This window comes from Varroa destructor, unplaced genomic scaffold (genome assembly GCF_002443255.2).
Source record: "Varroa destructor unplaced genomic scaffold, Vdes_3.0 BEIS01000006.1, whole genome shotgun sequence".
Lineage (NCBI taxonomy): Eukaryota > Metazoa > Arthropoda > Arachnida > Mesostigmata > Varroidae > Varroa > Varroa destructor.
In genome coordinates, this window is record NW_019211459.1 from 16,326,283 (window position 1) to 16,340,968 (window position 14,686).

General features: G+C 39.9%; 1 protein-coding gene and 1 long non-coding RNA gene across 9 annotated transcripts in view; one reads left to right on the forward strand and one right to left on the reverse strand.

The window, feature by feature from the left end:
- The window catches only part of LOC111253412 (ER degradation-enhancing alpha-mannosidase-like protein 1), a 28,129-nt gene that overhangs the window by 4,820 nt on the left and 8,623 nt on the right, over positions 1-14,686 (forward strand). Inside the window, exons 1-3 of one of the 6 annotated variants that reach the window (XM_086993157.1) lie at positions 8,138-8,337; positions 8,508-9,112; positions 12,094-12,272. In XM_086993157.1, coding sequence (XP_086849283.1) covers positions 9,110-9,112; positions 12,094-12,272 — 182 coding nt within the window. In that variant the 5' untranslated portion in view covers positions 8,138-8,337; positions 8,508-9,109. Of the gene's footprint in view, positions 1-8,136; positions 9,113-11,302; positions 11,445-12,093; positions 12,273-14,686 lie in introns of those variants that run through there. The other 5 variants (XM_022812749.2, XM_022812750.2, XM_086993156.1 and 2 more) reach the window with 5 other exon arrangements.
- On the reverse strand, positions 405-7,952 carry LOC111253416 (uncharacterized). 3 transcript variants are annotated; one of them, XR_015330365.1, is made up of 5 exons: positions 5,332-6,398; positions 2,399-5,148; positions 1,681-1,744; positions 927-1,231; positions 405-703 (listed from the first exon to the last, which is right to left on the reverse strand). It is a non-coding gene; the product is annotated as an uncharacterized LOC111253416 (long non-coding RNA). The 3 variants fall into 3 exon arrangements; XR_015330366.1 differs by lacking the exon at positions 405-703 and adding an exon at positions 7,805-7,952 and having other exon boundaries at positions 928-1,231; positions 5,332-5,460; XR_002674640.2 differs by lacking the exon at positions 405-703 and having other exon boundaries at positions 928-1,231; positions 3,656-5,148; positions 5,332-6,351.

Consider the following 14,686-nt stretch of genomic DNA (forward strand, 5'->3'; position numbering starts at 1 on the left):
CTCAGATATGCTACGTGTTTAGAGAAGTTTTAAGGGAACTTTAAGATGACCGACAAAATTGAAAGGAGGATTAGCTGCGGATGTTATAATTAGTCGTATTATTTGTATCGCTGAAGAAACAGTTCCCATGAGAGTACGCAATACGGAAGTTAAGACGAACCCTAATTGGTCCCACCGGCCATCGCGAGAGGATTCTAAAAATGGCTAGTGGTATACTCGCGTTTGCGATTAGTTGGTTTTATCGATAAACATTTAGGTGGTCTCTACTAAACCGTTTCTAACACGAATTCAATAAGTATGAATAGTACCTTCACCGCTTGGTCTCTGTTTGTTTTTGATCGCACTAGTCCAATAGTAAGTACTACAAGGAAATACGTCATGTCCAACCGATTGTTCTACTTTATTTATCGAGTTCACTATGTTGGAGAAAAAAAAAGGGCTCGAAAGTAGTTATCGAGGCTCTCAAATGCAGTGATTGTACCCGGACGACAAGGGCCAGTTTGAAGCGCTAGCTAATCTAGAAGAGGGCGCAAGTAAGGTCAGTGGTGAGCTAGTACGCGCGTTACTCCTAACGTTAGACACTGGACAAATATATAATGTTTCGTTTCACCACTGGCCGTGTAACGGGGGATGAAATTCGTAATATTCTAACACGTGGTTGATGAGGCATTAGTTGAGAACCCTGGATGAGTCGTGTTGACGCCTAAAGTAAAAACGCATTGAGAGAAAATTCATTGAGCAATATATCAAAAGGTAATAGGCTGTAATTATCTGTCTGATAATTATACAACTTGTAGTAGAACTTATGTTAAGGTGTACACTATAAACCAGTTTTTTGGTTATCCGCCTTAATAGGACATAGACATTATTCGATTGACAATTAAGGGTGGAACAACAATTAATTAATAACATGACACTTTCACAACCTTTAATATTTTCTGCTGGTAGCGTTACTTTATTAAAATCCAGTGCAATTCAATGTATCAACGCCACCTAACAACTAGTTTCTTAGAGATTCTATATCGATCATGCCAATCCGTGCTTAGACAGCGCTCCGTTTAGCATGTATTCCTTCGTGGAAAGATTTTAGACGAGTGGTGTACAGAACCATCAAGTAAGACTGTACTCATGCTCGATAGACACGCGAATACGCCATGTTTGATAGCCGCTTGAGGTTCCCTATATGTCTTTTCCGTAGATCAATTTTAAGTCGACCTTTGCACAGGAAGCCCTTAAAAACGCAAGACACGTAATCGAGTGATAGCAGTAAGAAGGGTAGTTGTGCGAACCGTTCATTATTAAAGATACTCAGTGCTAGAATGGTGTTGTACAAATAAGTGTTTACGGTCGAATAATGAAAATAACTAGCTGATGGCGTGGTGGAAAAGTTATACGCGGGCAACATGTGTGTCAATTAACCGGTGCTTAATATGGGGCAGTCAGCAAAAAAGGCGGAAAGCAAATTGGTAGTCTGGGAGAGTGGAGCTTTTATCTCTAAAAGTACAAATCTCTATAAAAGCAAGGGACCTTCAAAAGTCTTGGGCTACATTTTTTTTTTTAATAAAAAAAAGTTCAACTATGACTCTCCACCAAATCGCTAGGTATTGCACAGACAGACAGACAGACCAAATTAGCAATCTGTTCCCTTGGGGTAGTTCAAGTCCTACCATTAGCACTTACCATTTGTAACAAGCCTCATACGTGGAAAATAGCAAAGTAAATATAATAAACGATCATCCGAAAGCTGAAACGGGAAACAGAAATAACCAATTGTATAGAATACGACAAAGTTAAAACGCACTCGGATCCATTGCGACTAACTCGTATTGACTCACTTGCACCGCATATCATGCCAAGGTCTCCAATACTTTGTACAGAATACCGAATTCTATTTTATGCCGTTGTTGGGTTTTGGATCCTCTACACAACTTCGATACAAGTGGCCACTTGACGCCACTTGTTCTACGTATATTACACGCTTTCTGGTCAAATTTTTCTTTCAGTCCTATTATCCCTCTAGAATATTTGGCTTTTCTGATATTTTTCGGCAAGGCATGGTATGCTGGGCCTCTTAATACCGTTTGTACTATTTTTATTGGTATATTTCTAAAGGACATATGACTTGCTAGCTCGCGACTAGTCATTGAAAGTTTACAAGGGATGAAGTGGATGATTTCTTGATTTCTCCAACACCCGGCAGAACAATAATAGCTAAATCTTGAAGTATCATTAAAAACTATAAGAAAGACTAGAAACTGAAGTCGGCCTATGCTATCGCAAACACGTTCATTGAGAAACCGTATGCTACCTTCCACCACTCGAAAATGGTTGGGGAAAATAGTACAACGAATCTATGATCGATTTCTGTAGGTAACGGTAAGATTTATTCCGTTACGACCTGCAATGATCCGATTACGATAATATGGTCCTTGCACGATGTCAGCTGCAGAACGCTAAATGCACAGTTTTTTGTTGTGGGAAACGTTTTTGCTTCTTACAAACACTGATACAGAAGAAACGATTTAATAACAACAAATATATTTGCTGTTATCTTTCCTCCTTATGAACTCTGAGTTGAATTCGATACTCTGGAAAATCTACCTAAGTGATAGAATGTATATAAAGAAAAAAAAAAGAATAAACTCATAAATATGTGTCCACTCGTCATCAGTACGAACCCTAAATGGTTAGACGCTGGGAAGTATAAAAGTCTGCCTAAGCTTAAACTGTGTCTACACCATAATTTACATACGGATAGCTAAGTAAAAGCCAGGGCAATGATATGACAGACGAAGGATCGTTTAAGTTCTATCTAACTATAATGATACATTCAGAGGCAGAAAGCGGAGGAACTTGATTAAATTACCGAAACTCTTTTTGACTATATGAGTTTCTTTGTGCATCAAACCTTTATTAGAAAATAAACTCTACATCTCGGTAAAGTCATCGTGAAACCTGTTGTTTCTTTAGACACCGCTTCTGGAAACGCTAGTCGCTACATATGAATTTGTTTAATATTCCATAAGCTTCCTGTCATAAGCTTACTCTATGGTGAACCTAAACAATGGAGGCAGGTCACACAAAAATCTTTGAGCTCATTGCCATTATAGTCGTTACCAGCAGACACGTTAACTACAATACACTGTTTTATTAGGTTGGTTAGAAAATGGGGTACGCTTTTTCACTTTATGATAAAGGCATTTTTACGAAGATAATTTGTTATATATTTGCCGTCGTTTTCCATTTCTCAATTGTTTTTCTTTGTTATTTATTTATTCCGTCTCGTCTGAGACCCTCAGCTATGGTGCTGAGAGACTCGTTCGGCCATTTCTGAGGCCTTATATACTGTCAAACTGTACTGTTGCTAATTGTTGCTAAACCGATTGCAAACTACCGGCGTCTAATTTGTTTGATCTAATTGGCATACAGCAGGTGCAAGAAGGGTTAATTTGTCTTCACCGATCTTCGTCACGGATAATCTGACTTGGCTGTTTCTATCGAATCTTTGCTCTCACATAGCCCCGTCTGTTCGATCCAATATATCATTGTTGATAGTCGGTGTTTTAATGTTTAAGGTAATTCCAATTTCACCGAACACAAATAAAAGTTTTACTTATGCATATCGTCAAACATCTCTTTCTGAGCTTGAGCATACCTTTCATAGCTGCCAATTTCGCTGTCCACTCCGTATTAACAAAAAAACAAGACTTTGTCTCGATTGCAGATAACTTTATGTAATTCGAACTCGACACCAACAGCTTCTTTGAAAACTCGGTTATTGTAAGGGGGCTTTCAGGTTGGGTAGTTCCTGGAATAAGAAGAATCTTTGGGAGAATTTAACTGTCTTTGCTTATGTCCTCTTTTTTGTTTGTTAATGGTCTAGAGCTATATTTTAGCTTTGTTATAGCCTTTGAAATCTGCCTTCGTCGATGGTTTATGCGGCTTCGAGAAGAACAAGAAAGAGTTACGGATTCCCGTTACAGTTTTCTACAGCAGTGGGCCCCTAGTTCTGGAACAAGTTAATGCGCTAGATTTTGGATAATAGAACCGGTTGCGGAAGGCTCTAGAATCGTTATTAGGCTCTGGAGATCCCAACAGAGCGAAAGGTGCTTGCCGCGGTTAACAAGCTCCAACAACGGCAAGTACTGGGACATTAACTCGACTAAAAAATTTTGCCATGATCCGTTATGAATACGGCAGCAAAAACGGATGCCGTATACCGTTTTAGTTAGAGCAATGAGAACCAAAGCTCGCCGTCTTTCGGTCCTGAGTGGAATCTGTTATCGTTTATCGTCCGCTTCACTAAATCACAAGGTCAAATCCTCGTTCCTATTTTGACACACCGTTGAATAGGTGTCGGATATGTGGGCATTCTGGCAAGGTGGTCAGTCGCTGCGACGTTTGTCCTCCGAGCCCGTCCTTTGACCAAACCATTCTTTACGACGCTTTAGCTCCTTCTGCTTAATTCCTTGAGCATGCCGCGCATTCTTAGAATAAATTTTTTTTCTGTCTTTCCTTCCGGCCCAGTAAGAATTTGTTAGCATTCTGTTGATCTTGGATTCACCTTTAACACAAAGCTAGAGATGTTGAACAGCGATAGCTTAATATGAGTTTTCGGGTGGAAGGCATTCAGCGGCTTCATATCTACCGCACGACCGTATACTAATCATAGCAGTGGCTTTTCCCTAAACGTAAGCGTTTCGCTAATGCGCCAGTTCAGCCTGACGATTAATTCGTCCTTCAGTGCATCTTCTATTGTCAGCTTCAACGCATCTTCTATTGTCAGCTTCAATGCATCTTCTATTGTCAGCTTCAATGCATCTTCTATTGTCAGCTTCAATGCATTCTTGCTTTTCATCACCACGTTTTGTGCCCAACCGTAGCGCAGATTAGCCTTTGTACACGTTTTGCATGGCTACTGGCTCCTCTCTCCTTAAACTCCAAGGCTACGGCCTTGGAGTTTAAGGCCCTCGTCAAGCGGAACGTTTTACAAGAGTACGAACGAGGCCACAGGGCCATGGATTCCAGGATTTCGTGTGCGCCGGACGATCACAACAGGTTACGTTTACCTCAATAACTAATGCACAAGTTCGTGGTACCTTTCTTGTGGTGGATCCGCTGCATTCGATTTCACATTAACTCCTTCGTCTGTCGACAAATGTAGACTTTACTTTTTCTGATTGTGATTTTTAAACCCATTGACTTGTCGTATATTAGCACGCAAGATCACCAAACTTTGTCGAAAGCTGGGTAAGTCTTTTTGAAAGATTTGCTCAGGTTACGGATTAAAGGATTCTTCAATAAGCGGATAGCACCGCCTAAAATGCTCACCACATGCAGGCGGTACAGAGGTTACCTGGTGAATTAGGTGGCCATTGGAACGCCTCCATCGCATTTACCCTGTCTACTGTAGCCAAGCCAGATGTGGCTTCTTCCGTAATCACAGTATCCCAACGGTCCCTGAAATAAAGCTAATTCATTAGTAAACAATCAGAGTTTGTTACCAGAATACCACCCGAGTGCCCCCCAGTGATGCTACAGGGGTAGCGTACTTCCCTTCTTAACCTCGAGACACACAAGGTGGTCTAGGCTCGAAACCGGCTGTTTCGTGATGTCGTCGATGGAAAGTCTAGTTAGCTGATGCAATGCTCAACGTGGGTGGTAACGAAGGTTTTAATCAAATTATCTATTCGACGCGAACTACTACGGTACGACTGTCGTTTTTAGTTGTGCGACCGCCTATCGACACTCCGGAAAGAAGGCTGCATTCTCTCTTTTCACGCGAGAGCAGCACCCGTCGATGGGGACCTGCCACAATTGGGAGCTGCATGAGCAGGAAGCACACTGGGGTAGTTTCTGTTTAGTCCGTCCATAGAAGAAGGACAAAGAAAAGGCCATGCTAGTGAAGTGAGTAGATTTCGCTAGCGAAGTCAGAGAAGCTTGCGGAGCATTCTGCGTTTTGCTATCGTATGAATCTCCAGCGCCGGGTGTATGCGCCGGGAACGGTGATTGAGCATTAGGGATGCTGAGACGTCCACTTTGGAAAGCTCTATTTGAATAGAAAGTTTACAACATCCTATGCAACCTTGAAGGTAACGGTGGTCCATCTTGAAGGGACAGCGTGGCGTTCAACACTGAGGGTGAGCAACGGTCGATAGCTCATATTTCTAGAAGCGACACGGCTCTAGACCCACGAACATTGCTCAAGACTCACGACGATCCTCGAAATGGAAAGTAACTAAATTTAGTATAACATTTAGCTGTCCACCAATGCTGCGCGTACAACCAGACGTGACTACAAAGTCTAGCATTCAGCTAGTGTTCTACGTTCGGAATATTAATCCTAACACAAACTTAACCGAATGTGAATGATTCAGTACTTTTTCATCGGCTACTCGTACCTTTGCTAGCGTTTGAACATTTAACTATTCACGTATAAAGGATCGATACATATTAATAAATCCGCTTCGAAAATTCGCATACGCGACTGCCTTCTATATTTCTAGATTTGTTTTTATTATTTTTATTTTATTATTATTGTTTTTACCAAATGGCTTTTGGGATCGAGAGGTCTTCAATAGTTCTGCCAGATGATTGTGGAAAACGATGGGTATCAATGGACGAAAAGAAACTGTTTATTTCGTTACGAGCGACGCTGAGGATCTTCGGTTGTTGTAAAGAACAAACTTTTTCTAAAACAAATTTACTATAGATAGTAGACCTTCAGACTATATAGGCACTGGGGGGTTGTCCTGGTTGCTGCAGGACAGGCCTTGTGCTACTGTTTGCAAAAAAAAATTGGACGGTTTAGACTTCGAACAGTATATTTAACGGTCAACCTAGTTGCAGAGAGTGTCATCAATGGGATCAATGAATCCGAGCAAGTCAATATGTTCGGTTCTCTTGCTTAGGAAAAGTTTACTGCTCCAGAAATTAAGGTTCCGCCCTTCGATTGAAGATGGTCGTTTGTCTTCGAGGGAAAACTGTATTGAAAAAAATCAAACGGGAATTTGAGAACCTTATTCTTACTGGGTATTGTAATTTCGTAACCGTTCGAAATGAAAATATTTCAACTGCTTTTCAATATATTTTCAATCAAAATCAAAGTGAGGCATATGAAGGTGAAGTAGAGCTGCATATGTTTAAGTGCAGTGCCCCCTGGGACAACGATCGTGATTGAACGAAGTTTCCGATAGGCATATGTTGAAAAATATAATAAATACGATACTTTCGGGTACCAGTTATTGCGGCTATCTTTTAACTTCGTTTGTTATTAGATTGTTAGATAATAATCCATAATTTTATACACTAGTTAATTTTACTTTAATTGCAAAGAATATCGTAAACTCAATGGGAGTTGTATTTCCTAATAAAGCAACCTACAACCTTCAGATACATACAATCATATGTTATGACATATGTGCTATATTTATAACTTTAAGTACATTGACATTATGCTTATTTTACATTATTTTTTATTTATTAATATTTTTTACATTTACATGATTTTTTAAATTATTAAAAATGAACGAATTATCTAATTTTACCATCACATGATATCTAAAATATACTTTCGTTCTGTCATCGCCTGTTGTTGTCGTAAAATTAATGAAATATCACGTAGACGGCATTATAGAATACATCCATAGTACAACATATCTGCATCCCACGCATCGTAATACTTTCATAGCTAACTAAGAGAGTATACGAATAAATTTCATTTATACGTTTTATTTACCTTATTCATGAGGGCCGTAGAAGGCTATACGTTTACTTTTCAGTGAATTATTAAAAAAAAAATTACCTTTAGGATGGATCACTGTCTGTGGATGCAATCACAGTTGCATCCAACCATGCACCTATGCTAGGTGTTGTTCTTAATCATAATTTACCTAACGATAATATTGATGTAAGCACTGCTGTGTACAATAGAAATGTAAGATTCCACTCAAAATTTCAGTCAGTTTTTCTATAGTGAAAAGGTTCTGCTAAATTAACCGTCTCATCACATAGCGTACAAGATTGTTTTCTCTTCTACCGGAACTGGGAGGCAAAATCATCGTCAGCGCGGAGTGGCCGCGTCATCATTCTAAACATCTGGTCCCACGCAACAGCTGACTTCTAAAGCACAAGTGAGCCCGTAACGTAGCTAACGAAGTTTAATGCTGCCTGACATTTCGATGCCTCACGACGGCTCTGGGTAGAAACTTTTGAAACATTCAGTAACGCACCACCGTTATTATACACGTCAATCGGGACCGGTATAGAGGTTACTCACGCATATCTCAATCAGGTGGTGGTGTACCATGTAGAAAAGGAAAACGCCAGCTACCATTGGTAAAGTCAGTCGTCAGTGAGGCGGTCTCCTTGGTCGAAAATCTGTTTGACAGTGATTACATCCAAACACAAAGTGTTCATCGATTTTCGACAAAGGACCAAAATGTATTTTAGGGTACAGGATGAACAATACAAGATGAGGAATAAATATATAATATGACTGCTTTCAGTTTCCAGTTGGTAGAAACATTGTTTTACGTTGAAGAAATGCAGGATGCTGTGCTTCAATTAGACTGCCACCTTTTGACAGTACACTTTGTGTAGTAACGTGTGTGAAACTGTGGATTAACAAAATTGGTATCAACTTTTACCGAATCTTGCAGTGTTCCGATATCCTGTGCTTATGAAATTACTGTAGATTGCAACGGGAAATAAACACGCCTCAGAACTCGTGCTATTACAGTTCATACATAGTTTACTGACAACTGTTGGTACTATACAGGACAATAGAGGACAAGCGTAGGTTTCTTCGAAGATGCTTAGCGTAAGTTTCGGAATAAAGTTTCCATGATGTGGAATTGCGAGATGTGCTAGGACAGGTCGTCGGTACCTTTCCAATAAACGATATGCAAAATAAGTCGCCCTCGTTCCGACATGACGGGGTCGGCTGCATACCCGAGGAGCAGATACGGCTGATTATATACAGGGGCTTGGTGGCCTCATTCGTACACGTGGAGTTTCGTGCGACTAGCATATGATATGATCGAACACAGATTCCGAAACTCTGTCGGAACGTTTTAAAGAACGGAAGATCCCAAACGTCACTGCCGAAATGGTAAATTTTCAAAAAGACCCTTTACTTCTTAGAACGAAAACAGGTCAAGTTGTTTCTTTTCGTGTTTCTGTATTTTGCTGCCTGAAGGTCGCTGTGAAGATCTGATTGTTTACTTGAAAGACGAAATAAGGGTGTTTGTAAACAGTTTCGATAGTCGATCAGATGCTCGTACTAGTTGGGTTAACAGTGACAGTGAATCTATACTTCACTTCGCATCGATCTGGCATATTATCGACGCAAGGTTATTTAATATCGTCGCGATTGCAATAATGTATAGAAGAAACGTAAAGATTTTTTTCGCTTTAAATCGTAATCCTTCAAGGAGCCTATTCGAAACTCATCGATAGAAAATGGCCTAAATATAAGTAGATTTTAAAAAGTTATTAAAACATTCGTCATCGCCTCACGCTATACGAATGAGCTAAGTGAGACACCTTGACAATAGAGTAATACACGTGTATGTCAACCTTGAATTGTGCCTGAAACTTCGCCAAAATTCAGAGTGCAAGATACTTTGAATAACAGGCGTCATTATGCAAGCAGCGTTCGTATCAGTCATCAGCATAACCAAGATATAAATTAGGGAACCCCGTTGTCAGTTAGTAGGGGTCGTATCGCAAAATGTCAGGTTGACATTAACATTAAAAAAATCTCGTTACGAAGTTTCGAAGAGAAAAATCTAGGTAAAAATCTAGGATTTATAGCATGCAATTATTAAAAACTAAATTATTTACGTCCAGCAACCATATTTGTCCATATCTCGTGCTGTTCGTCCTTCGTGCAGTTGCTCGCCAAGTGAAATTCATAACAGATTGGCGCTCAACTGTGCAATGGACACGCCAAACCTGGCATAAATGTCCATGTTAAGTAAAGCGTATCTCTGAATATTATGTGACTAATAGATATTAAACGATTATTGAGAAACCATAAACTATGCCCAGTATATGCGTCTGAAGAACCGTGCTCCTGAGCCTCTTTCGACAACTTTTGACTCTGCTGATGCCATTATCTAAGTGAAAGCGAATATGAAACGGTGCCTAGTGGGTCTAGCGGAGATGATTCTTAAAGGCTGTCTACCAGCATGTATTAGCTTGGCCGCAAAAGCTCGTTAATCGCAGTTGTCTGTCTAACTTTTTCTTTTGAAAAAGTGCGGGCCATAACGGCGATTGGGTAGCCTTAATAGTGAAATAAATAGAATGCAAATATCAAAGCAATATCGCGTATTCCTTAGACTCGTTTGCAACGTCAGTATTTAACCTTTTTTTTAAATAAGCCGTTGGGAAAGTGCGACTCATACGTCAGTTCCTAAATAGTAAGGGTAAGAGTTAATGTTAGAAATGAAGCTTGTCCGTTTACTTACTAGGTGTTTATAATAAACTATGTTTTATATAAACTAAAATAAGGTTCGAGATTCGACGTAGCCTTTCTCATTGCAATAGTAAGTCCCGGCAAATAGCTGCGGCCTTGCCAAGCGTATCGTTAACCTTCCGGCATAGAGTGACTTTAACAGTAAATTACTTCCAAACAATCGATGTTCACGATTAGCCTACTATCTTTGTGAGACTTTACGAAAACAACCCCGAAACTTCATTTTACTTTTCCTTGATCTAAGTTAAGCCGGCAACACCGACAGACACGCTTTACAAAACTTCTTTGATAGAAAAATCGCCGCAGACTAGCCGCAGAAGTTTCCAAGCCACGTCGCGGTGAATCTGCACAAGGCCTTATTACACTTCATTATTTCAATAAGGGAACTATTATCTCGAATTGCCGTATTCACTATTTCGTGAAAAAGGATCGATGCGTGTTAAATAGGGCAATCGATGTTAAACACTAGCCGACGTAGCTGAACAGTGTGCTGCCTTGGCAAGCGGCTGAGAGTAATATTATAGTTCAACGCATAAGCTACTATTTGGTCTAGATTTTGGTTTCGTTTTTTTAACTAAACTTGGTTTTTATTTCATTGATTCTTTTATTCTTTCTTTCAGCATTTCTACTTATTGTAGTATGATTACTATTTGATTCTAGGTAACTCCGGAACAGCGCATTTTATGATCATTTTTGCTTGCGTATAGCGGCAAGCGTGTTGAAGGATGATTCAATGATACGTATATATATATATATATATATATAACTTCTTTTTTCAGTTGGTACAATTAGTTCTATCTAGTCTCTAACAGCTTAGATATAGGTAACAAACGAAGTCTATATATTAGCAGTAGCAATCTCTCGGAACTTGAGCATAGCCGCTGGAGTCGAAAATATTATTAGAAAACGTGCAAATGCTACACGGATGATACGATGTCTTTATCTGGGCCACTGGCCATATGAGGTGCCGCGTTTTTAGAAAATCTGGTCTAACTATTATATCGATATGAAGAACCTATTTCGCGATCGTTTGTAATCATTATTGTTTGCATTGTGAGGAACATTATATGTGCTTTGGTTTTCCTACAAACGATTTTTGCAAATAAGTACTTGCATGCAATGTAGAGGGGAGCAATGTCTTCATTGGCGAAGAGTTAGTCATTTTTATATAGACATGCTCGAAACGGTTGCGAGTTCAGTGTACTCTGTCGATTTTTGGCATCAACTTGATCGCGTGAAGGTCAGAAGGCAGAAAGCATCGTACCAAATTAGATCAATCAAGACGATTCTGGTAGGAAAATAATCTGCGAGTGTTAATGCTATTTTTGTGTCATGTGAAATATAAATCCGACACCGGCAGTCTACAGTCGTTGAGACAAGCATATTTCATTAATTTTCCAAAAATACTAAAAAAGGCCGAACCGCGGCCCAAAATTAATTTTAACATAATTAATATGAACCTAATAACAGGTAGTAGAGCGTCCAAGTATCAATGCAAATAGATTGAATATGCCTACACCAAAGATGAACTTAAGTGAGTGTAAAATTGTATTGGCTAAACTTTGTAGACTCTTATTGTATTCGAAATGTTATGTTTTATTTGTTTGCTGCAGCGCAAACAAGAGGCGGTGCTACGGACAGGCGTCTTGGTCGGATGGATTTTTCTGCTCGCGATTGGAGCGAGAGTTATCGACGCAAGTGTTAGCGTATTCCTCACGAAACCGGGTCCGTACGACAGGCGCTATGGAGCGTTTTCGGAAAGTGAACGCCAAGAAATGCTCGAGCTCACAAGGTTTGTAGAAAATAAATTTATTCCATCTATCAGTAGTTGCTAAACAAATATACACGGCACGATTCATTGGACAACATTTTAACACCACGCTTGACACTCCTACTAAATACAGCTTTTCGTGGGTTATTATTGCATTACTCATAGATAAGGGATGCGCATATTTTTATTTGTCGACGTGGTTGCTTGGACGGCTAAGCCGCTGAAAGAGACCAGGGGGTCGTTGCTCAAAGCCACGTACTGCACGACGTCCTGCCAGCGATACCTACCACGCGACATTCTGCCTACGTCATATACTACACCACCGGCGCGAATAAAGGAAGTTGAATTTGTAGTTACGTCTTAGGGTGATGGGTAACGTTCTTCAAGCTTTGGTGCTTGACTGATTTCAAAGTCTGTTAGATTTGAGCATGACCACATGTAATCATTCTCAGTTTGATTGGTGCTCAATCAATGAGACTATTCGGTGAGCGCTCGGTCGTATATACTGCGTCTTTATCATATCTATAATCAGTTGCAGTTTCTTTATACTATAGTGTGTTGTGGCTTTGTAGTGACAAAAAGAATTGACTCGAGATTAGGGTTTTGTGGGTAAGGCAAATTTGCGACACCTGTATAGATAGGGTTTATCTTGTATCGTGCATCTACCTAGATGGAAGTGATCTAATGAACTTTTGATCTGACTCATTTTTATTTTTTAATGTATTTTCATGACATATTATTGTGCCCTATTTATTAGTACTCATTGCTTACGTACGGGCAGCGCAGCCCTAAGTGAAAGCCAAAACACATCTGTGATATTTAGGAGCAGCTGGTAGGTTGCATTCATTGCCTTCTTTCCCATACCCCAAGCACTTCTGTGTTCTAAGAATGACTACAACGCAGACCACACTGCGAAAGAACGAACATTCCACCAGAAAGCTTTCTTTTCCGAAGGAAACCGTGGTTCGATGAATCAACGGATCATTAAGCCGATTCGGATCATTAACGAACGAAAAATCCAAAGTCGGGTGTCTTTTAGCAAGGTAAAACCTAATAACCTGGTGTCTCCTTGTTTTCTGTGTCATCCGCTCATAAACTTCATGTACCATTAAGAGGGTATATTTTTGAGTAAAACAGCGCCATTTATGATAGAAAGGACCCCTTGAGAAAACGTTGAGGCTTTAAGGAAAATGTCGGGTTCGACAGCGTATTGCTAGATGTTTAGTGGCGCAGGCGGCTGTTTGAAAGTCACGCACCAATACACCTAGCATCGTTTAGAGAGTACATGACACTACAGTATGGAAGCATCAAGTTTCGAATAGGGTGTCCTCTATGAGTATACTGTGAGGATATCAAGTAGAGCGGCATAGAAATAGGTTTTGTGATCTAAGACGAACTTTAACTTAAACAGTCCTACACACGAGTTTTTGCAAAATCTGGACGGACAAGGTCTTGTTTTCGGATGGTTAGTTAACGGCTAACTAAGGATACGGTTGAATATTAAGATCAGCCTACATCCCCAATTGCATTAGGGTGTGTTTAATTATTTTTCTCCCTTGATTACCTTGAAGTCAGTCAACTACAGATAAAGCAGTATTATCGCAGCTTAGTGTTATCGAAATTATCGAAGCAGTCGAAAGTCGTTAAACTTTTTGAGTTAACCATATAACAATCAATTAGAATTTCAACGTGTTCCTAGTCCAACGGAGAGTTTGCCTGAGGCGCCAACGAGTTATCGAGAACGGAACAAAACATGTGTATTATTAAGATTATAGGTTACATAATTACTGCTGGTCTCGTGACAGACTGTATATATTAGTTGTACGGAAAATATTTACACTTGTCTAGATTTGCGACATTTTGATACCTCAAAGATATCCATTTTGTGGCAGTTAAGTGGTGATATAATGGAGGGTGCGGCTATATAGGTCGAAGTTTATTAAACTTCAGGAAGAGCTGTTCGTTTATTCCAAGCCAAGGATTTCGTTATAGTGCAGACTAAGACTGGGATGCAAGGACGTTTTCGAAAGGTAATCGATAAGACATCCATGACGTTAGCCTGTATGGCTCCAGGTGGGTCTGTTACGCTCGTTTGCTTTACAAGCAGCTGTAGCTTCTTCGACAGCTTTTGACTGTCGCAGCAAGGTTCCAAACGGAAAAGTCTCTGCGTACTAGCTTGCACAGCCTAGAGCTGCACTCTATCCCTGTCAGTGTTTTTGTGGACACGCTATTTTGAGATACAATTAACAGCTAACCACTGTATCAGCTTACGCAAAACAAGGCAAGAGTGTGATCCCGATCGTTCCTGCCTAAACAGTGTCGACAAAAAGTATTAAAGTAGGTTGTTTTAAGTGGTCTTCTGATATGAACAGTCTAGAGCCAACCAGTAGAAAACAGCGTTCAGATTATATAGAAACATGACACGTTTAGAAATG